The following is a 23,407-nucleotide window of genomic DNA, read 5'->3' as shown; positions in this document are numbered from 1 at the left end:
TGTAAAAATAAAATTTTTAAAAAAAAAATAAAAAAAAAAAAATCGATATTTCAAGTACAAAAATTTAAGTGGCAAGATCTAAAATGAAGACAACTAGCATAAGCATTTTTTACAGTATTTATTTTGTAAACTTGCCCTGTAAACTTATGTCAGAAGGAATTTGATTTAGTCTTATCTTAAATATATAACAAAACTTGAAAGGCTTCTAATAAACCTAAGCTTTTGAAGAGGACTCAAAAGAAGTCACAAATGTTTTAACAAGATGGTAATTTCCTCACCTCCGAATGGAATTTCCTTCTAATCTTCCTGACATACAGATGTCATAGTTAATGGTTCCTCAGAAGAAATAAGGCACAAATGAGGACATACAGTTAGAAAATCTGAGTTGCTTCATGTCTTGTTATGGATGGGACACATCCATAAGGCCTGCCTTCCAACAAGGGAAAAAGCATAGTCAAGGATGAGAAGAAAGCTGTAAGTATAGGTAAGAGAGGCTTTGGACATTGAGAAAAGGACATTAAGAGGGGTTGTGCAATATGCTTTATTTCTTTGGATGCTGCTCTTTGGAAAATAAGGCACTGTTGTATCTATAATGCCTAATTTCACTGAAGATCTCACAGTAGAAGTGCAACATGCTTTAAGACAACCACAGATTCTTCTATTTTGAGTCATCACATATACATTTAATGTACTTTTGTGGTGATCCAGCTCCCTTTGCTAGGAGCTATAAAACCACTGAAAGCAGAGTTTACAGTTCATTTTGCTAGGAGGACTTATTGGAAGTGAACTCTTAAAGAAAATACTGGGACATACTCAGGCTGAAAAATTATTCCATGACCAACTATTTCCTGCTTAAGTCCTGTTGATTTATTGATTCCTTGGGGAAAATAATGGAAATTTTCAATTAACAGAAATCTTGGATGCAAAAAAAATTCAAAGTGGTAGATAGATATTATCATCTAAATTTAAGAAACAAAGTCCAGACTCCATCCAAATGTTATCATCAGCAATAAGAGATATGAATGCCTCCTCCCTCAAAGTTTTATTACAAGAGATAATGAGCCAAACCACAGATAGTTGCATATAATGAAAGCCAATGACAAACAATCTCCCAATTTTCCCTGTCTATGGAACCATGATATTCTACTTTGGCATATTTAACCCTCTTTAGAACTATTTATTAGAAGCTAAGACAAACCATTACAGTCTGTTAGCTAAAAGCAAATGTCTTACAATCTATGGACTAAAATAAAATTACCTGAATTACATTATGCTGTCACTAAAATAACTTTTAATACAGCATGAGGCAGTCTTTCATAAGTATGAAAGAGGATGCTTTTTGTACTTATGTACACCCAGAGAAACAAGGGTTTTTTTTGTTATTGGACAAATACTCATTAAATATTAGTAGACTGTCACGAACCAAAAACACATACAAACTCTAGTCAGTAAGGGCAAGTTTAGATCATGTTGACTTCTGCATTAATCCTGCTACAGCAAGTTTCTACACGCTTTCTTATGCTCTCCACCTACAAAAGCTCCCAGCTATTAGGATAAAAGCCAACATATATTTAATTACGTAAATATTCAAGGCTATCAGCCACCTGTTGCCAGCACACTAACTTCTTATGCTCACTCAGCTGGCTTAAAACAACAAAACAAAACAACTGTTGAGTTAACAGTGAAGGAGAAGCACGTAATATGAAAAACACTTATTTTGTAAAGATTATACAACAAGTCTTAAACTGAAGTTTACATACTAAATAAGAGTAACTTCTGTGAAGAAAATTCCTGTGTTTCAGTAATGCAAAGATCAAGAAAAGAATAAGTCTCTGTTAATATTGTAATCTTATTCCACCATGTACATTCCTTGTATTCATGTTTTCAAAAGCAGATTTGATTCTTTTCATACCATTCTGACAGCCCTCAGTATTCTACTTTCCCCACATACTTCCAGTGGTTTGTGCATAGCCTAATGGGGTTTGTTTTTTTTACTTGAAATCTAAAAGTAGCAGTGCTTATTTAATTTGAAAAATATTTAATTTTTAAGTTCAGCATAAGATTTGTACTACTGAAAGTAAAATAATTAATTTTAATTGTTTGGGAATCTTTGGAGAGAGGGAAGAGGAAGCCAATTTGCATTTGGACTGTTTGTCAGTAGTTACTGAAAAAGTTCTCATTGCCTAGACAAATACTTGTGAGGCAAGAGAGAAAATGATAATAATAAATAGGCACAATTGTGTTAATCTCTTATGCTTGCAGTTCCATTGTACAACTGGACCAAGGGGACAGGTATACTTTGGGCCACTCACTCCTGTGGTTTTGGGACAGGTTCTTGAACATGGTTTCTGGTCCCCTCTCATTACTCTTTTCATTTTGAAAGCAAACCTGCTCTCAGTGCCCTAAATTCTTGTGCCTTTTATAACAGGGTTCAATTAGTTTCTGAAGTGGACTGAAGCCACAGTGGACAGGAAAGGGAGATGAAGTTGGTGTCTGGCAAAACCCAGTGATGAGATTCAAATTTTACCCTGCAAAAAGTGAGTTTTAAACCATTACAATTTCAGTGGCAGTTGTCCAATATCATTTTTGGTCCGTTTTGGCCTGGATGTATCCAAGTCTACACAGGATAGTTTTTCACGATGAATGAGGGACCTGCAATACCAAGACCCCAAGGATACCATCTGTACTACTTTTCTTCAAATGTTCAGGAGGGTCAGAGGATCAAATGCTAGGAGTCCCGAAGATAGCCATATCCTTCCATTTCCAATAACCCTCACCTTCTTGTCCTAATAATCTGACATCAAAGTCCTTAGATTTAACCAGCAACTATTTTTTTTTTTACAACAAAAACATTTCTTGCATCTGCCCTTTATATTGCTTTCTGAATTTTCTATTAACCACAAAACATATTTATCATTGTCCCAATAACCATTTGTTGTCTCTTGTTCACTTGAGTTATAGCAGTAATCTTGCAATTAGCTATGTAATCTTTCTACTGTTCAGCTTGATTTTACACGAAAACATTAACTGCAAACCAACTAGACTAGAGAAACACTGTAAGCATCCTTCACCTGATTTTTCCAAGCTACAGTACAAAATTATTGTTTACCTTAAGTTTTTATAGTCAGGTAAATGTGATGGTCAGTGAATTAATTCAAAGGCTGAACCCTCCCTTTAAACTCAGTGGAAGATGTCACCCACCAGCATCAATGGGAGCAGAATCAAGTAATAATAAAAAAAAATCCTGCTTCCAGGAAGCACAAAATAGTCCATCTTAATTTAATGTAAGCCAGTGGGGCTCAACACCCAGGCTGCAGGCCAGATTTAGCCCCTGGCTTCCTGTCATCCAGTTTATAAGGCTTTCTATGGCTCTGAAAATTTGGTTGTGGCCAAATTTTGTACAGTTCCCCTGCCACCAAATTTCCAGACTCATGGGGAGCCCTACAGGCTGGATAGCAGGGCAAACACAGGGTCCCAGGGCCCTATCCTGGTGCATGGGGCCTTGTGCAGTCCACCACTCATCTGGCCCACTGGGCCAAAAGATTGAGCACCACTAGTATAATCTTTAAGCACAATATGGATCCACTTGTTACACTTCATCTTAAACAGTAAAATGGAATCGGCAGCAATAGCCTATTCAATGTCATGGCAAAAATCATCAAAAAGGAAGATCATGCTGTGTGTAAAGTGCCACCCTTTTTGTGTTTGTGTCATTTTTTCAAGTTTATAAAGTTTTATCAAATTAATACATAAAAGTAATGGCACATGTCTTTCATCCTAGAACAAAGTCCCAGATCCAAATAGACAGAAATGCAGCTACTTCGCCACTTGATTTTTGTGGCCAGATGCCAAAAGCCAGAGAGGTGAAACCTTCTGCACAGCAACTGAAGAGCACTGAACAGTTTTAAGCAACACTTTCAAGTATCACAAAGAACAGGAGCTAAGACTATAACAGGTGGAGCTGTATAATATATTTACCTTAGTCTAAACAAGATAAATAATCTAAAACTCTGAGGCCCTTCTGATCTAATATTCCCTTCAATGTGGCAAAGATTAGTTTATCACCATTTTTGCTATGGCAGTGCTTATATATTCCAGGTAAGACCAGAACACCATTATACTAACTAGATGCTGTCCAAAAAACTGCTCTGAGATGCTTACAATCCTCAATGACAAGACGATAAAAGATGGAAAGGGAAAACACAAACACAGGAAGATGATCTGTCTAAGGCCACAGAGCAGGCGAGTGACAGCTGGGAAGGCATTCTGAGTAAGAGTCAATCCAACGTTTTAGCCATGGACCAGCCTTCCCCTCCAGCAGAAATTCTGCTGAAAGCTGAGATTAGTGGAAGAGGATCAGAACTGCACCTTGGTGACCAAGAACTTGAACAGCATATCCATGTGAACAGCCTAGGTTTTCAAACACGGCACAAATACGGTCAATTAGAGACATCAACAGAAGAATCTTGTTGGAAGATTTTTCTTCATCATCAATAAGACGTAATTGTAATTCACCTCGGATACAAGGTAGAGTAGAAGGCTGCTTTGTAATGAGCTACAATAGAGTCTGATCATCAACAGGAATGATAGATTTGCCCATGGTTGTGAGTATGAGTCAATGCAGAATTTCATTTCAGCTGCACAAAACACAAAAAACAACCAGAAAACCTGGAGTTTGCAAGGCGGATCATTTTGAGACTAGCACCACCATGCCAATAGTGGGTGGAGGGAGGGAAGGTTTCTGTACTGCTGGGAAATGTTTCTGTGAAGAGAAAAAGGGATAGCCTGTTATTCCTGTTACAGTATTTATTCCCTATTATTCCAGACACATAACTTCAAATTCTTAGAAGTCACTTGTAAAATTATTACAAATCTAGCTAGTATTTCAAGGGAAATTGTTGCTCGTAGAGAGACCCTTTAAATGGCTACCACTGCCAACAGAAATGTTGCCCAAGTGAAACCATCCTCTCTCTTTGCTCCTTCCCACTACTATTTTTTGAAGTCCCGCTAGTTGTTTTTTTTTTTCCCCCCTTTGGTCATGTCTATCTTCTGCTTTCAGAGAAATCCAATTACCTATGTGTTGGGAATAATTTTCATTGGTTTAAGCCAATAATAGTTTGTCAATGTATGTTTGTACAATGGCATCAAAGCATAAACAGAAAGGTAGTAATGGAAACCTCCCCATAATTGAGCAAGACCAAACCCACACTAAGCTGGGAGACTGCCTCATCCTCGAGGCCTACCATCTTCCAAGTGAACTGGACCACTTACATCCTGAAAGATTTCCTCTCATTTTGGGGTTTAGTGAAAATTTCCATGATGTCAGTGACAGAGGGAACCATCTATAGAAGACAATGGACCTCCTTTACCACAGACAGCAGAAAACCAGGGCTGGCAAAGAATGGGATGCTGAAAGCAAGGTCTCTGCTGGGTGCCAAAAGCTTAGCAACTAACTACGGTGCAAACAGTACTGACACAAGATAAAGCCACTAAGACTCCGAAGTGCTGGCTCCTTTCAGGTTTATTTCTACTGTCAACTGATAAGTCTGAACCATAGCTGTGTTTACACAATCTGTTATAGCAGGTCCAGCACTATTATAAATTGATCATCCCTATATACAAATGTTGTCAAAGTTCTTGCAAGAGACCCTGAAACAGCTCTTCATTCTACAATATCTGTGCCACCTGGATGTGGTAGAGTGTGTGCCCAAGCCAACATAACCTGTGTTTTATTTAAGGATCCCTCATGCTTCATAATGGGGAAAAAAAGAGAAAAGATATAAAAATGATTTATATAAAAGTAATATATAGATAAAACCAGCAAACAAATTTGTCATTATGAAAACTCAGTTAAAAGGGTCAGGGATGCATTACCCTGTATCAGTAAAGATTTCTTTTTTTCCCCTCACAGCTGTAAGCTAAATTCACTCTAAGTGTAAGTGGGAGTTACACTCTACATTTTATCTCATTGACAAGGTGATCTCTAAAGCTCAGATGAGCTAGTTGGAAGAACGAAAGTCAGAGAAAGGTACAGCCCAGGTGCTTTCTATTAGTTTCTGCACAGCAAGATCCAGGGGACTTGCATTTTCTGACCTGGTTTCTTCAAAGCTTAAGTAACATCTCAGATTCCTCTAGAAGAGGGTAAGAGGTAGATCTAAGAGTTTAAATAACAACATTTTAGCACAGGATAGGAAGATCCAAGGCAAAATTCCTGCTCAGGTCAGAAAGTTAGAAATAAGAATATACTAAGAATCAGTAAAAGATCCATGTAGATTTTTCTGTATTGACACAGTAAGACAACCCTCACAGCAGGTGAAGTAGACTGTCACCTCTGAAAGCTTATGCTTCTGAAGTAGCCTCTAAGGTGCCATTCAATCCCACTTTCTGGCCGTGACAAATATCAGATGTTATATCAGATCAGAACTAATATCAGAAGTAGCAGCAGCAGCACTAGACATTGCACAGGACCTTTCTTATACAACAGACCAACACAACCTGATAAATCCAAAATATTAACGAGGAAGAAATTTAAAAACACATAAATAGAAGATTAATACCATTTTTATTTTTATCCTTTTTAGTTAAGGAATTACACTTCAGTTGTTGAAAAAAATAATTTCTGGTGCCAAGTAAAGGCACCAGAGATTTAGCAGCTGGTATGCTTAAAATAATTCTGTTTTCACAAGAAAGCAGTTCAAAACATGCTTAAGTATGGAACCAGATAGTAAGATCTAATTATGTGACATCCTGCATTCAGGGTCTTAACTGCACCTTGTGGAAATACTATAAACTGAAATGAGGACACCAATTCTTTCATCTTTATACTTTTATGAAGATTTTTAATTTAAAAGACCTCAGCATGGACATTGTTTGGATTACACAAAAAACCCTGAAAGGTTTAACCTAAAAGCAAGACATACCACACATGGAGATACGAGATTTGCTACATTTAACTAGCCATTCTGTGTCATTCTTGGCCCCTCATTGCTAAGACAAGGACACATATATCAGAGGGTGGCCCATTTAAAGAGTCTCAAATCATTTTCTTCACAAGACTCTCACTTGAATCTCATGCCATGCCTCAGCAATAGACTGATTTCACGCAGAGGAAAAGAAAATCAAATTAGTTTCTTTCTCCCTGCTCAATTCCACTCTTTTCTGAACTTCTGCTATAAAAACCTCAGCTCCTGTTTGTTTTCCAACTCATTCCAGACTACCTTCCTGATTCAGCTTCCCCATCTGGTATGTTTGATATTTCCTACCTCTGATTTTGCTGGCAGCTTCTCATGGATCTTCTCACTGGTTTAAGAAAACAGGAGCAGCCAGAATGAGGTAACCAGGAAAGACTCAACAAACTACTTGTACATATTTTGCAGACTACACTTGGAGAACTACTGAGAAACTCTGAAGCTTACTTTTGCTGCACTTATCCTTGCTAAAGGATTCTAGAGATAATTAAATTAAGCGCATGTGAAATTTTCTTTCACCAGTAAATTGACAGTGATATTCTAAAAAAGCAACATCTAGCCTTCACTTATTTTGAATTATTTTATAAAAAAGCAGTTTTAAAAATGATTTAAGGGTAGCTGTATACTGTTAACCCGTTTATTTTCAAGCTTTATAGGAATGATTGGTGTATCTTTAAGAGATGCACCAACTAGATAACTCGGTTGGTACAGCCTCAGACTCCTAATCTGATGGTCCAAGATTCAAATTCCTATTAAGGCCATGGCTGCTGTATGTTGTGTCAACTCCAGTCCTGAAAGAAATCTTTCCAGTAGGCCATATCGCAAAGGGTGCTCACTTTCTTGGCTAGGCAGCAGCATTACTGAAAAGTATCTGGGAATGTGATGGATTACAGACACAGCATGAGCCAGCAACGTGATGCAGTTGCTAAAAAAAACAAATGTAATTTGGGGCTTTACTAACAGTATAGTAAGACACAAAAGCTGCTGGTACTACTGTTTGGCCTCACCTGGGGGTACTGTGTCCAGTTCTCAGCTATGTATTTTAAGAATGATGTGGAAAAACTAAAGACAATCCAGAGATGAGTAACAAAGATGATAAAGGAGTTGGAAGGCAAACCATGCAAGGAAAAGTTGAGATAGCTACGTATTTTTAGATTGGTGAACAGAAGACATGGAAGAACATGGCAGGTAGCAGTTTTCAAATACTTTAAAGGCTGCCATAAAGAAAAGGAGAAACAATTCTTCTCCTTTGCTACAAAAGGGCAAGATGCAAAACAATAGGTTTAAACTGCAGGAAAGAAATTTAGATTAAATGTCAAAAAAAAAACAAAAACCAACCCCCCCCCCCCCCCCCCCACAAAACAGCAAGGACAAAGGACTAAGCTGGACAGGAAAGCTGTAGAATCTCCTTCATTGGAGGCTTTCAAGAAAAGGGTGGATAGACATATCTGTGTGGGAATGCTTGGAGGGGGCTGGACTAGATAACCTTTGTAATCCTTTGCAAACCCAATTCTCTCACTGTCTCCTTTTCTGACCAGCAAGCAAACAAGGTTGAAGTATTAAATGTTACCCAGTGACCCAAGTTTCCCAGCCAAAAGTTTACAGAGTTATTGTTTACCAGTGGCACTGAACTGTAATTGATTTCTATATGTCCTCAAAGAAAAGTATCTTGTATATACTCACTTAATAAACTTACCCAATTTGCAAAGTTTATAAACAAAGTTTCCAACATACTGATGGCTCCTGGGCAACTAAGAAACCATAGCTATAGCTCAGAATTCAAAAGTTTAGAGCAAGATAAGGAGGCAGAATTAACCTCTTATGTGCTGGTCATTTTTAAAAGGGTATCTGAAAATTGTCCTATTGTTCATAATCAGACTTGTAGCAGAAATAAAAAAATAGAATACCAACTATGCTGATTAATCCAAACTAAAGTGTCAATGAAATGTCATATAACCATGATCACTGCACCACTAAACCATAAAAAGCCTATATGTCGTCAACCATGGGTGACTGATGCCTTCTGAGTTGGGGGAGGGGGCACTTGCCCCCCAGCAGCCAGTCAGCAACTGGGGGGGGGCCGATCCCACTGACCGGCAAGTCGCAGCGATGCACCACTGGCACTTTCGGGCATGCCACTGACACTTCTGAGTGAACGCAATTGGCTGCGGGGTAATCACGGGGATCGCTTCTCCTGGCGTCCCCACTCCCCAGCCAGCGCTTTCGGCGGGGTGCTAGTACTCTCGCCTGCCCCCGCCCCCAAGAACACTGGCTGTCAAAGAGTGCACCCGTGCTCTCAGGGGGTGCCTTTGCACCCCCTATGCCTCGCCACTGACTTCACCAGTAACAGGTTATTTAAAAAGGCACATTTCATCAAACAGTATAGTTGCATGAAAGATTTAGATCTCAGGCAAGTATGTAAAATCTAATTTCAAATGGTCAGATTCTTCTGGCTCAGTCATTCCCCTACCCTCTTCAAGGGGGTAATAAGTGTAATACTTATCCCCAAACCCAAATCTCCTTTGCAAAAGGCAGCATTCTACTTTTAAATGCAATAGGATATACTGGTCAAATCTGTCCAGTCATCATTTTTTACCTTAGCATAACTATAATACCATCCTGGCAATCCTGGAAACTGCCCAATGGCCCCAACCATTTTCTCCATGATGCAATAATATTCATTTATGATACCCCTTTATTTTTATTAAAGAACCTAACTCTACATTTTACTTGGAGTTCATTCTCAAGCATTTTATACAGCGAATATGTGATAAAACCGAGGATGAGAAATAACTATTCACCCTATAAGCAAATAAAAAAAAAAAAAAAAGAAAGAAACTGATCTCTACTTGGACCGTTATCTATTCAGGAACAAGCCTGCCTACAGAATTAATGAGAAAACATGATCACAGATCCCTTGACGTTCCCTTCTGTTGCCATTTATGTTGGAGACCACATGATACTGTTTGTTTCCACTGGCCTTTCAATGACCTGATTCACCTGTCATGCAAAGCATCCAAAATTCTGCTAAAGCATAAAGGTTCTCCTCAACTGAATTTAACATAGATTCTACTCGTTTGCCTCATCACTTTATCCCTCTTTTGGGGTTGGAGGTCAGGGATGAGAAGGGGGAAGTGGGGTCAACTCCTGTACCCTGGAAAAGTCTCTCCCCCTTGGAGTCCAAGTCTGCAGTAAACAGGTTCAACCAAAAGTTTGCCAAATATGAAGAGTGCACTGCTATTTATTAGTGGCATAAAGATCAACAATTCAGAGTTTTGCAGAGTAATGAAAAGAAACTGATCTAGAAATGACACTGCCAACAGTGCTGAGATGATGCAGAAGCTGTGCAAGAGGAAGAGTTCTTGTGGGTAACTGATATCTATTATTGGACCAACTATATGGTTGGTATAAGTTGCTGATAATCTCAAGCTGACAAAACAAATAAATCCACTACATGTGTATTTGAACTTTACTACTGCTCCAAAAAACTCCTCCCAGAGATAACCCCAGCTACACTCTGTTCTAGACTTTTAGAAAAATAACTTCCCCACCCTGGAATGGAGAGACTAGCATAGGGAATGCCGGTATCCTCAGTGACAACACATCCTTACAGCTGCCCCATCACTGTAAGCAACCATCTCTACCAAAAACAATGAAATACAAGCAATTTTGCATCTCTGTGAAATAAGATTAAAAGCATGCTTACGGCATTTCTCTTTAAATGCAATGGAAATCTCTTTGTGCTAAAATGAGCTGTAAAATACATAAGAACTAAGGTTTGAAATTGTTATGCTCTCTCTTTCAGATCTTCTTCACTACCACAAATTTCTGTATGAACACATGTAAATCAAAATCTTATGCTGGGCACTTTATTAATAAAAGTAAAACAGGCTTGAATGAGTTTATAATGGAACTAAAAGCAGGCTTTATATTTTTGGCCAGTGGAGCATAGTATGAATGCATATAGGTGGATTGCATGTTACACAAGTAAACATGCACAATAAGGTTTCCCCGCCCCCCCCCCAGATTTCTATCATTTATAAGATGAGCAGTACCAGCAGTTTACTTTCACCTAGCATCTCTGAACAAGTGTTCAGGTTACACAAACACTAATCTATTTCTTCTCTTGAAACAGATTAGTACCAAATGTCAGTAGTACAATAGATGAACAGAACTCCTGTAGCATCACCAGCTACTTAAGAGCTTGGTGTTATTATTTCTGTCATCTACAATATTCTCAGAACCCCAACCATGTCACTTATAAACAGTAGATTGGAATACTTTTTTTCTAACAACGTCAATAAAATTATATGCCTTATGACAAATACCTAGCTCCTGTGTAACAGCTACACGAATACCATATACAGGTTTCCCTTGCTTTATGTAGGTTCTGTATGTGTGAATTTATTCTTATGCAATGACCTGACTGATACCAAAAATTCATTGTGTGAGTAAATTCACTCTTACACGATTGGTGTGGTGGAACCACCATTTTGTGCAGTACATTGTGGAAGTGATGCGCATGAAAATATAGTCTCCTGTGTGGATCTGTGCTCCTCGCTTGTTGTCTGCGACATGTGTTTCTGTAGTAGACATCCCCGTTACAATAGTGCCCTGTGCTTGTGTGTACTGTCTGCTGCTGGCGAGTACCAAACTTGTCTTGGTGGGTCTGGGGGTCAGTACAGTTGAGGTCTTGGAATGTATCCCTATTTGTTAAATCGTAAAGTGGGTTCCCTTTATGCAAATTCGAGTTATACACTGTTTTTCAGGAACGCATGTACAGCATAAAGTGAGGGAAACCTGTGTGGCCTAATTATGGAATTATCCTACATTTAAATGATTACCAATGGACATGTTTAGTGTTTATCCACAATGCTTTATGTCAGTGGAAACTGTCACCAGAAAGAAGACAATATTTCCCACATATGAACATCCCAGGACATACATGAAAGACAATGGAGAAGCTAAAAGTTTCCCCATTCAAGGATCCTGTATGTAAATTCTGTAAATTTGCAAGTAATGTTTTTTTCTTCATCAATACTATGAATTAACAGATCAAAGCACCTGAAATAGCTGAAGTGACATGGACATTGTGGGGAGGCAGGGAGAGATTAAAAGACAGAGCAGGATTTAAAAATATGCTCCTCAAATCAGCAAGAATGAGCTGTTTTGAAAGTTAGGAGTACAGACTGTATTACCTGAACCTGACAGGTCTTAGCATTTTGCAGTTTGTGGCATAATGATGGTATTGAGAGTTTACATCTACCAGGATCCTCAAATGGAAGATGGACAAACACCAGGAAGGCCAGTTGTACATAGTTTTTTTCATTAAATAAACTCTGTGCATTGTCTCTCTCTTCTCTCTACAATTCTTTGGTTCTGAATCTAAATAGGACTTTGCTGTAATAAGGCCAGCTGGTCACTGGGTCTGCAGGTGCTAACTCAATCACTGTTAGTACTATGGGAGTGTAACCCAGGGACCAGACTGAAAGTAGGAGGATTGTATAAAATTCTGCCCACAAACATTAAGGGCTCTGTTAACATTAAGCCTGAGATCTGAAGGGGATACATTCATACTGACCAGGAACATCATAGCTGCAGTTAGAAAACAAACTCTGACAGATCACACTGAAGACTGTCTTTGAAAAAAATATCAGAACTAGGAACAACTCTGATTCATATCAAGTTGGATAGCAGCCATATGCACAACATTTACGTTTTTTGAAAAGACTGATTTAGAAAGGAAAGCCTGGCTGTCAAAATGTTACCTTTCAGGCTAAATCTTCTCATACAATATGTTCATAATGCTTTCCATTTTGGATTGAACACCCAAGTCCATCAATGCCATTAAAGCCACTAGCAGACATTCAAATAGTCACATGACGAGATCCTCAGTCCTAACAATCTCACATCCTGCCATACCACAAGTGAAGTCTCAGGCTGGTTGGAGACTAGGGGCTGCCCCAGACCTGTGCACATAACATCCCTTCTAGACTGGTTGGAGACAGTGTTCTCAGGGGCTTGTTCCGACAGGCAGCTGATTTTCGGCATTTAGCCCCAGACAACCTCCAGGCGTGCACATGCCACATGTTCAATTTAAGCTGCTAGTCAAACAAGTCACAAAGATGTTCAACATTACACACGGACCACTTTTTGTGGCTGGTATGCCATTTTATGGCACCTTATATTGCTGCCATTTATGGTGCGATTAACATGACTCATGTAATAAACAATATATGAGAGAAGCATAAGTGACAGCAGCAACAGTGCCTTAAAACAGTGGAAGCTGATACTAAGAATTCTCTTCCAACCCTTTGCCCCAATTTTTCCACACTGCTTAATCAAGAATTTGTAAAAACCAAGGCAAAGACAGAACCTTAAACTATTTAACAGTGCTATTCCAAAGCTAATCATTCCTAAATTTCTCCTCCTTCACAAGTCACAGGTATCAGAGAAAAGGCTTATCCACACACAAAAGTATACCTACTGTGGATATGGAAACACCAATACAAGGATGTTTTTAAATATGCTTATGCTAGCAAGGCTACACAGCTTGGTGTCACAAGAGAAAGGGAAGAAGATATTAGCTACACTGAAATAAGGCACCTTTATAGCAGCAGAGCTGCAAGCACACTGCAACTGTATTTCTCTATTTCAGTGAAACATGCCACACACCTATAATCTAAAATCAGGGGTAGGCAACCCCTAGCACGAATGTCAGAGCATGGAATGCAAAAGGCACTTTGCTTGGCATGTGCACCTCAGGGAAGATAGTGGGCAAGAGGCTGGGGCTGTACTGCCACAAGGATCAGGCCGCCCTGCTGTCCACCCCTGGCATGCCAACATCTTATAAGATGGGTGTTTTTGACATTGCCCAAAAACATTACCAACCCTTGTCCTAAATAAGTTGGCACAAAAGCTTATGTAGGGTAAGCCAAAGATTCCTGACCCCAGCAATTAATAATGGTAAAATAAAAGAGTGGTGATAAGAGGATGAGAAGAAAAAGGTGACTAGTTCAAGTCATCAACTTTCCTGAAGCTCTTCAGAGACAGGTTTGAGCACAGAAAGGTTATTCACCTAAAAATAACTTCCAAGGACTGAGAAGGCACAAACAGATATGAGAAATGGGACATGTTGGGGGGCAAAGAATTAAGTGGTTATACTTGTAAAAAAACTAATTAAAAAAATCTCAACCTGCATTAAGGGTGGTAATGTCCATTCTTTAGTCTGATTCACAAACCAGCTTTAAGAAGCATACCACAACAAGAAAAAGTGAACAGCTCATGTAAATTTACTTGTCTTGCTACTAAATATTTAATTTTAAGAAAACCAAACCTGAGGAAAAGATCAACGTTCTAAAATAAATTGCAGCAAATATTTTTTTATCCACTAGAGCACTAGAGCACCCTCTTCCAGATTTACCAGTTGCCCACAGACTCCTACCAGCACATGGTTTATATTTTAACTCCTTACATGCTAATGATTATTATGAAAATTAAACCTGCCATTATACAATTTCTCCTGTGTACCCCACAGAAATGTCTTGTGTACACCCAGGAGTACATGTACTGCAGTTTGGGAACCCCTGCATTAAAGTAAGGAACAGCAGGGAGGCCACTACTCAGAAATTAAGTGTCACAGCCAATGTCAACCTCAAGTTTAAAGCCAACTGAGAACACAAGGAAAAAAAAGTGGGGGGTGCAAGACTGAGGAAGGATGGCTGAAGAAGAAAGCTCTCTCTGCTACCATCTTTCAAATGTTCTGTCCCCAATCAGGTGAGCTAATCCAGGCTAGTGGCACATCAACAAACAGCATAAGAGAGTGGGGTGTCAGACATGAGACCCATGAGCCAGACCCAGCCTGTGATGCCATTCAGTCTGACCTGCTAGGCTACTGGCAGGGTGCTAGAAGCTGGGTGTAGGGCTAGGGGTGGGGCGTACTGCAAAATCTGGGGCCCCTAAACCCCAATGGACCTGGCTGTTGGCATGTTGGGGGGGGAGAGGGAGGAGGTGACTGAGGGCTGTGCAGACAGTCCTTGCTTCCTCTGTAGCTGCTTAGCCCTACCACCACCAGACCCCCACCACAACTGCTACTGGTTCCACAGATCCAGCTGGAGCAAGTTTAATATGCCTGCCATAATGCAATGGATTGCAGAGGAAAAATTCCATTTCATAAAATGTCTTTTCTATATGATTAACAGAGCTGTCAGGCTACAGAGTGTGGTGGGGAGGGAGGGCAGGCGAGGGGGAAGACTGCACTATTTAGTATAGCAGGAAAAAAATTCTGTATGCATTCAGACGATATTTGACAGCTCCTTGAATGACATGCTGAGTTTTATTCAAGATATAATGTCTGGTTAGGTCTCTAGGATAAACAGAATACAAAGAAGTTGTCAATTACTTCCAAGGTCCCTCTTTTTCTAAAACAAAATTGTAGAAATCGTTGACAATTGTTAAAGACATTTGGCATTCATCACCTATCACAGCTTAGTGCTTCTAAGAAAGCAAGGTGACGTTACTTCAATCAAGCCTACTGGAATGCACTTAAAAACCCCACACACCACATCTAAGACACTATGGAACTTAGGGCTTAAAAGAAAACAGATCATATTGATCAGCAGGAAAACCTTAAATTTGACATTTATAGCAGTTATATATAAATTAAGTACAAAATGGGAAGCCTTTTCAAAAGTAGCATTTTAAACTGTTTCCATCTTGCTGGGAGAATCACTGAATCCCAAATGGGAGGTAAGGCATTTTTCATCATATGTAACACCCAAAGTTTAACTGTTGAACCATCTTAATTTTAAAAATAGTCAAACATCACTATATGTACACATGGCCAGCCATCTGTGACAGCAGTTACCCAATTTATATACTACTTATATAAACACTTGTACCATCAAATCTTGAAAAAAATCAGAGCATTATGTCATTTATTAGCTGCTTTTTTTAAATTTTTCTTTCTTTTTTTTTTTCCCCCCATACTAACTATTCAAAAGGTCCAATGAAATCAAAATTGTCAATGTGTAATACCCCCAAAAAAATCTGATTGTAGCCCTAGAGGATCACATTTTAGGCACTCACATTATGGCCAAGGTCTATTTTTCCCCTCCAGCAAGAGTTCTATGAAACAAAAAATTATCTGTCAAATGGAGTCTCAGATTCTGGAGCTTTTCCGCAGGCTGCCCTTTGGTAAACAGCTGCTCAGGACTGCAGTATGAAAGGCATACCTATGATCAAGGACCCACCTGCTCGTCAAACAGTCCGTATGCCCATTCTAGTAAGTAGTCATGTCTTTTATAGGATAAATGTGAAGTTTATGTAGATGTCCAACAGGCATAAAACTCTACAGTCAGTTTTAACCGAGTGCCAAAGCATAAATCTGATTAAGGGACCTGCTGTGTCATTTTGGCACATATATGCCTTAAAGGACTCTTTTGCTTGTGTCAGTCAGTTTAGTCATATCTGCACCGTAAACATTACTCCACAGAATTAATAGTCCATGTATGAAAACCAGGTGCTGCTCAGAAGCAAATATTCTTCCTTTTCATTACTTGTTTTAATGCTACTGGGATGGTATCTGATAAACAAATTCCTGCAATGAGAGAAATGCCATTTGATGGAAATTCTTTTTTATTTATTTAGTGTTCAGTGGATAACAAACAAACTCACCAAGTTTGCACTTCACTAACAAATGGCCTTTGCACTGTTGGAAAACTAACACACCTACGTAACTACCATATTTACCCAAATGCAGGACTACTCTGAATTTAGGATGACCCTGCCCTCCCAATAATTACATTCTATATATAGAAAATTCATAAAATTATTATAATTTACCTTGTACAGAATATAATTATTGAAGGGTTGTCTTTAATTCATCCCCCACAGTCAGCAGGGAAAGCAGTGGCAGGGGGGCAGGCGTCAAGCAGCTTGACCCCTTGCTACCCGTCTCCCCCATGACTTGACCTCCCCATGCCTGCTCCCCTCCCCCCTGCTACTTGGCCATTATTCCTATATTCTCTGGCACCTCCCACCAGTACCTGCCCCATGCCTCCCCCACTCCCCAGAGCCTCCTCCCAGCCACTAACCCTCTGACTCCAGCATGACTCCAGCTCTGCTTCAGCCTGGAGCACAAAGCATGCTTGCTCTGGCCACACCCCAGCCCAGTAGCAGTGGCAACAGTGGCAGCAGCTCCAGCCCAGGCTCTGGGGCCCAGCCAGTGCCAGAAGATAAGTAGTAAGGGGAAGGGAGGACAGAGGTTGCAGGGGCAGCGGTGGTGGGTGGGGCAGGCAGCACCTGCAAATCCGACCCCAACCCTGAGTCACAGCTGGAGCCAGAACTGCCACCAGCACCCCCCTCCACTGACTTGTACTCAAAACCAAGCGGAAGGGAAAAATGAGGGGGGGGAGGACAGTCTAGATTCAAGTAAATACAGTAGTTCCTTCATAATTCCCATCACACATTTTACCTGCTACTCCTGGAACAATACTCCATTTTCTAAAGTACAGTTTAACTCAATTAACCCACAGACTCTTTCCACTTAGCTATTTGGGATTTTAAAAAAAGTATTCATGTATTTTTTTGTATCTTGTGATTTAGCATCCTGGAAAAAAACATCTATTTTATATAACTAGTTTGCCATTGGAGAGGCTGAATTCTACTAGCTGGTTTCAAATGCATTATTTGGCCAAGGAATATTAGTCACTGATCCAAGGCAGTTCTTTAAAGAGGAGGAACCACATGCTGCTAATGTTTAGAATCAGTGAAATTCTAAATAAGCCATAAATACTCAAAAAAGTCAGTATGAGAAATTGTTATAGAAGCCAAAGAATAAACAAAGCTACAAAGATCCAAGTATTTGCCCGCATGTAGTATGATTAAGATTAGCAATTGTATAAACAGTCTTCAATATTTTGCATTAAAAGCAAACACTAAACTCCAAAGCTACAACATCTTTCCTCAGGCAAAAGAACCTTATCAAGCAAAGTGATTAAATTCTTCCCAAAAAGCAGCACAGACTGCTCACTGTTTCGTACCCGAGGAACAAAGATCCCTATGACCACAACCTAGCTAACTACTTCTGACATGACAAAATAACAAGTAGCTTTACTCATTCAAGTTTGCTGCTATGAAATGCTATTTGTGAAACATTTTAATGCTTCACCTCCTCTTTAACTTGAATATGAAAGAGAGAAACAAGATTTCCACAATGCATCTGAGAAATCAATAAACCCCACAGAAGAACATCTCAAACACGTCTCTCAGTGCAATCGTTATAAAATACTGAAACAGAAAAAAAAATCCTCATTCCCTAAAATTAAGGAATGTCAAAAACTGAAAAAGTTGTAGTACAATGAATGTGTTAGCAGAAAGAAAGGGCTGCCAGCAATCGGAATCAACTGAGAGAGACTATTTTGCACATCTGTTTGTCAGAAAACTGAGACAGAGGTTCACAAGTGCAGGAAAGGCAAAAACATGAAGTTCAGGGAGTATTTCTGTTGGGCCCCTCTCTTCATCAGCAAGGCACACACTTCTACTGTCAATTCTGGTCTGTGATCAGTACAGCAGAAAGATCACCACAACTGAACTGGAAGAGATCCTGTCATCTGTTTAGTTGGCCCATACACACTGACTGCCAGTTCTGGAAACCAAGAAGCAAGCTTTTCTTGGCAACACATGAGGCTAATCTCATCACAGAACACTGCACTGGCAACCAGGAAATGAACTTCTCTGTAGGATAAAGGAGGAATCTTTTTATTTTAATTGTTCACCCACTGTGGACAAATTGTTTCTGTTCCAGGGCACAGCACTGAGGAGTTGTTAGGAGCTGTAGGACTGCAAGCCAAGAGCTTCAATCAAGCTCCCATCTCTACTACCCCTCCCTCCCCACCCCCACTTAGTGTGCCAGCTGCTTGATGAGAACTGTATGTTCCTTGCCAAGTGAATTTTCAGCAAATGATCAATCAATAGGCTACCCCAAACAACTGATTCCAGAAACATCCATGGGATTGTTTAGTAAAAGGAACATCACACAAGTAATATAAGCAATGGGGAATAACACATTTTATTTATACTCGACACAATCCACCTATGAATGTTCAGGTTTTCCATTAACTCTCATTACAGCTATACTTTTGCTGAAGTCAAAAAGGTGGAAGTCCCCAACACTATCACTACTATTCTGTATCACTAACATAGTTAGTCATTCACAGAACTTTCCAAAACATGTATGCAACTATTTAAAGGAAAACACTAACAAATCTTTCTTAAAAATTAATTGGAAACCACTGTAGTAATAGAGGGTTGGATCTCTCAAGCAACTGGACTACTGAAACACTTACAAAACCCCAGGATACCTATTTTGACAATTACCACATTAGGGTTTACAAATCCTTTGCAGCTGGGTGAGTGAAGATCACCATGACATTCAAACTCACACTTCCCTTCTGCTATACACCAGGGAGGGAGGGTTTACTTTTAGATTGAAAACAGGTATAATTTAAAACCAAAGACTTATCACAGATAAATGTGATAAGCTCTTCTTTGGAAAAAATGACTTCAACTTACTTAATTGAGTTTCTGAAGTGGTCTTCAGCTGGGCTTTTTACCGTGCAACTGTTCAGCAGCCATAAGTCTGCTTCTGTGGAGTTCTCTGGAAGACAGAAGGTTACATTAAAGAATTAGAGCTCAAACTAGGAGCTTCTGGTCTATATCACATTCAAGAGATTAGATTTAACCAATTATAAAGAATGGCCTGCTCTCAAAGATACCCTCAGATTCAATAGTCAAACCTTAGTGCAACAGTTTTGGAAATGTCATGCCCTTGGCTAATGAAAACATATCTTTGCTATTATTTGTAATGATGTAAACACACTTGTGCCCCACTATGCCCCAGAATAGCCCAGGATGCCATCATATGTACTGTGTACATAAACAATAGAAAGACAGTCCCTGCCCCAAAGAATTCACAATCTGAGTAAAAGCCAGTTCCATGCACAACAGGCAACAACAGTGAAAAACACAAAAATACTTGTTTAAAAATATAAACAACCACTCCACGAGGACTGGCATCACAGATGGACTGGGGGCAAGAGGGCATACCTCAATGTTATCATGTAACCTTTTTATCAAGTAAGCATCTCAGTCTTTAATTAATCCTGTATATTCATTGGAGGGAAAATAATTAGCTATTTAGAAGGAAAACCTATAGTTTTGTAGCACTGATGTATCATTTTATCATGAACACCCTGAAGATTTGTTTTTTTAAACTAAAGCTGCATTGCTAAAAGAGTAGTCCCCTAAAGACTGGAAGGCCTGTAACTTTCAGCCAGAACTGAACTTCTTCGTAGAGTTCACACCCCTATTCATTCTAAATACATTAATCGAGATAGAGCCTGGAGTGATGCTTACAGGCACTCCCATTCTGTTTATGAACAAGCATGGTATTATATCAGGGGTGGGCAAAATGGTGGAGCTGGCCAGCAGCCAGACTCCATTTCCTAGCAGACCCTGCTGGCATGACTGGGGCCAGTCTCCATGGTGACCCCAGCCACACCCACGCTGTGATAGCACCAAGGCTGGGGTTGCCGTGGAAACCGACCCCAGCCATGCTGTTAGGGCCACTAGGATCTTGTGGTGGGAGCAGCTTGGTCCAGAGCCAGGGCAGAGCCACTATCTGCAGCTTGCGTGCTCCAGGAAGGGGAAATGAAGGCAGCGAATCGTGGCTCCTTGGTCCTGAGGCAGGGAAGAGCTGCAGTCCGCTGCCTGCATTCCCCTGCCCAGAGCATGCAGGCTGCAGATCGCAGCTCTGCCCTGCCCCAGACCAAGCTGCCCCTGCCACAAGATCCCAGCAGCTCCGGAGCAAGCCCCTGCCCTGCCATGCACCCTGCCAGCGTGGCTGGGGCTGGTCTCCATGGCAACCCCAGCCTTGCGCTATCATACCTCAGGTGCAACTGGGATTTCATAGACATTCGGGCTGGAAGGGACCCCAGAGGATCATCCAGTCCAGTCCTCTGCCCCAGGGGCAGGAAGTCAGCAGGGGTCATAGGATCCCAGCAACATAAGCATCCAAGTGTCTTGAAGGCATTCAAAGTGGGTGCTTGAGCCACCCCCAGCAACAGTCTATTCCAAACCTTGGGGGCTCAGACAGTAAAGAAGTTCTTCCTTATGTCCAGCCTGAAATGGTCGCAGAGGAGTTGGTGACCATTTGGTCTTGTCATCCCTTGGGGTGCTCTGGTGAATAGACATTCCCCCAGATTCTGGTGAACACCTCTAATAAACTTATAGGTGGCCACCAGATCGCCCCTGAGCCTGTCTTTCCCAGACTGAAGAGTCCCATGGCTCTCAGCCTCTCATCATAATGTCTGTTTTCCTGCCCTCTGATCATGCGCGTGGCTCTTCTCTGGACTCTCTCAAGCTTCTCCACACCCTTTTTGAATTCTGGAACCCAAAACTGGACGCAGTACTCCAGCTGCGGCCTCACCAAGGCCGAGCGCAACGGGAGAATGACGTCCCGGGATTTGCTTGAGAAGCATCTATGAATGCAAGCCAGTGTTTTGCTTGCTTTACTAGCCGCAGCATCACATGACTGTCAATGGAGACCAGCCCTAGCCATACGGGCAGGGGATGCTGGGAAATGGAGTGCACTGACTTTGCACTCGCGGGCCAGACTTTGCCCACCCCTGTATTATATGGTATGATAATGGCAAGTATGATATTAGTAACACTTATTTTTACCTGACATTAAAATAAAATTTCAAATGAACTATTTAAAGGAGAAAGGCAATTCTTCATCATCATCTAATACAAAATTTAGCCTCCCAAAATAAATGGAAGATAATCTAGCACTTTCCCAAACAGTTCACTAATGCTATCTCTATCTGGTCTCCATCTGATTGGCAAAACACCATAGAAGCAGAATAATATGAGATCACTTTCCTAGGAGAATACCGCTTCATTTTCTAAAAGAAAATCCTATGAGCAAGACCTCAGCAGAGCCATTTTACATTCCCAGTGCTCCACGGCACTTCTCAGGATGGCTTAGTGTATCAGTTTGGTTGACCAAGCTTCGGTTTTACTTTGCTATTACTTTTTAGCCAGTCTGGGGCCAAGATAATTTATTAGAAAGTAATAAAGACAAAATAGTTTAAAACCAAACCAATGAGGTTACCTCATTTTTAACTAGCTGACAGATCACTAACAAAAAAAATCCTGAATTGATGTCACATAGGTGCACACAGTTCTTCCCGCCTCCTCTACACCTAATACAATTGCAAGCTCTAAAAATAATAGGTATCTGTATTCTCACTGTTTCCTATAAAGAGATTTATTCCACTTCTCAGTTAACTGTCAGCTGCATAACCAAAGCAGGCAGTAGAGATGCAAATATGCAAACCAGGAACTGTAATAGTCCTTACCCTAAAATGACAAAAAGGGTTCTGAGGGATTTATTTTTTAATCCATGTTTATTAGAGGCTCCATAATTAACATCTTTTGTCACGTTCAGATACAAAATGTTGTAGGGAATCAGGCAACTAGCCCATTCTCTGTGCCAAATGAATAATTATTCAGAGTCAACTATAAAAAATGCTACTTAAAAAAAAGTGTAGAGGCTTAACTTAAATGCCCAAGAAGCAAGTATTTTCAGCGTCCATTCACAAACAGGGAAGAACAGTAAGTTCTAATTTATTACTGAAAAGAACCAGACTAGGACAACCTAAAGGACCTTTCTTTGAAGCTAGTTCCTATAACCTCTATAGGTTCAAGTATTGTGTGCAAGGTTTTAGAACTACTCAATAGACAATTCTTGCCCTAAATATAAGCATCAGTACATTTTGGGAGAAAGGGAAGGAAGGGAATACATTAAACTACTTTTGAAAGTAAGAAAGGCTGACCCAAAACCTCTTGGCACTCAGGAAGCAGTGTGAGAAAAATAAAAACAGTGTTTATACCTGAATCCCCAACAATTATATTCTTTTACTTAAAGTCATCATAAATTCAAGGGCATGTCTCAGGACAACAGCAACAATGACCAATTAATTATAATTTGTGCCGTTTAGCCAGTAAGCGTTTTGCTTAAATGAGTATATTCACACAGTGAATTCTAAAGTGTTGCCGCAATTCTGTTTTAATGTTATTTAAATGTGTTTACTTCCACAGCCACAAATTCTGCATGTAGCTATATGCATCTCTATCCTCATAACATCCTTGGAAGTTGAGGACTTTGGGGCATGATATACCAAGAGACTGACAGCGTGAAGTGTAATTCCAGCGGGACATAAATGCACTTGAGAGACACCTGAACAACACAATGAGAAGACAAATATTGTCATTGTATTTTGTCACTATTTTTAAGCCTTGGGAACCCTTCATTCAGAGGAAGGAGTGCCTAAGGGCGAGGATAGCAACCCAGAATGAGAGAGATCAGGGTTCTA

The 23,407-nt window shown here is 40.1% G+C and overlaps 1 protein-coding gene across 3 annotated transcripts in view; it reads right to left on the bottom strand.

The window, feature by feature from the left end:
- The window catches only part of CDKAL1 (CDK5 regulatory subunit associated protein 1 like 1), an 877,582-nt gene that overhangs the window by 717,713 nt on the left and 136,462 nt on the right, over positions 1 to 23,407 (bottom strand). For all 3 annotated transcript variants that reach the window (XM_019523432.1, XM_019523416.1, XM_019523423.1), the window contains one exon: positions 19,542 to 19,626. In XM_019523432.1, coding sequence (XP_019378977.1) covers positions 19,542 to 19,626 — 85 coding nt within the window. The remainder of the gene's footprint in view (positions 1 to 19,541; positions 19,627 to 23,407) is intronic.

The sequence above is a fragment of the Gavialis gangeticus genome, unplaced genomic scaffold, assembly GCF_001723915.1.
Source record: "Gavialis gangeticus isolate Ggan-Ray unplaced genomic scaffold, GavGan_comp1, whole genome shotgun sequence".
Classification (NCBI taxonomy): domain Eukaryota; kingdom Metazoa; phylum Chordata; order Crocodylia; family Gavialidae; genus Gavialis; species Gavialis gangeticus.
This window is presented reverse-complemented; position numbering and strand designations above follow the sequence as displayed.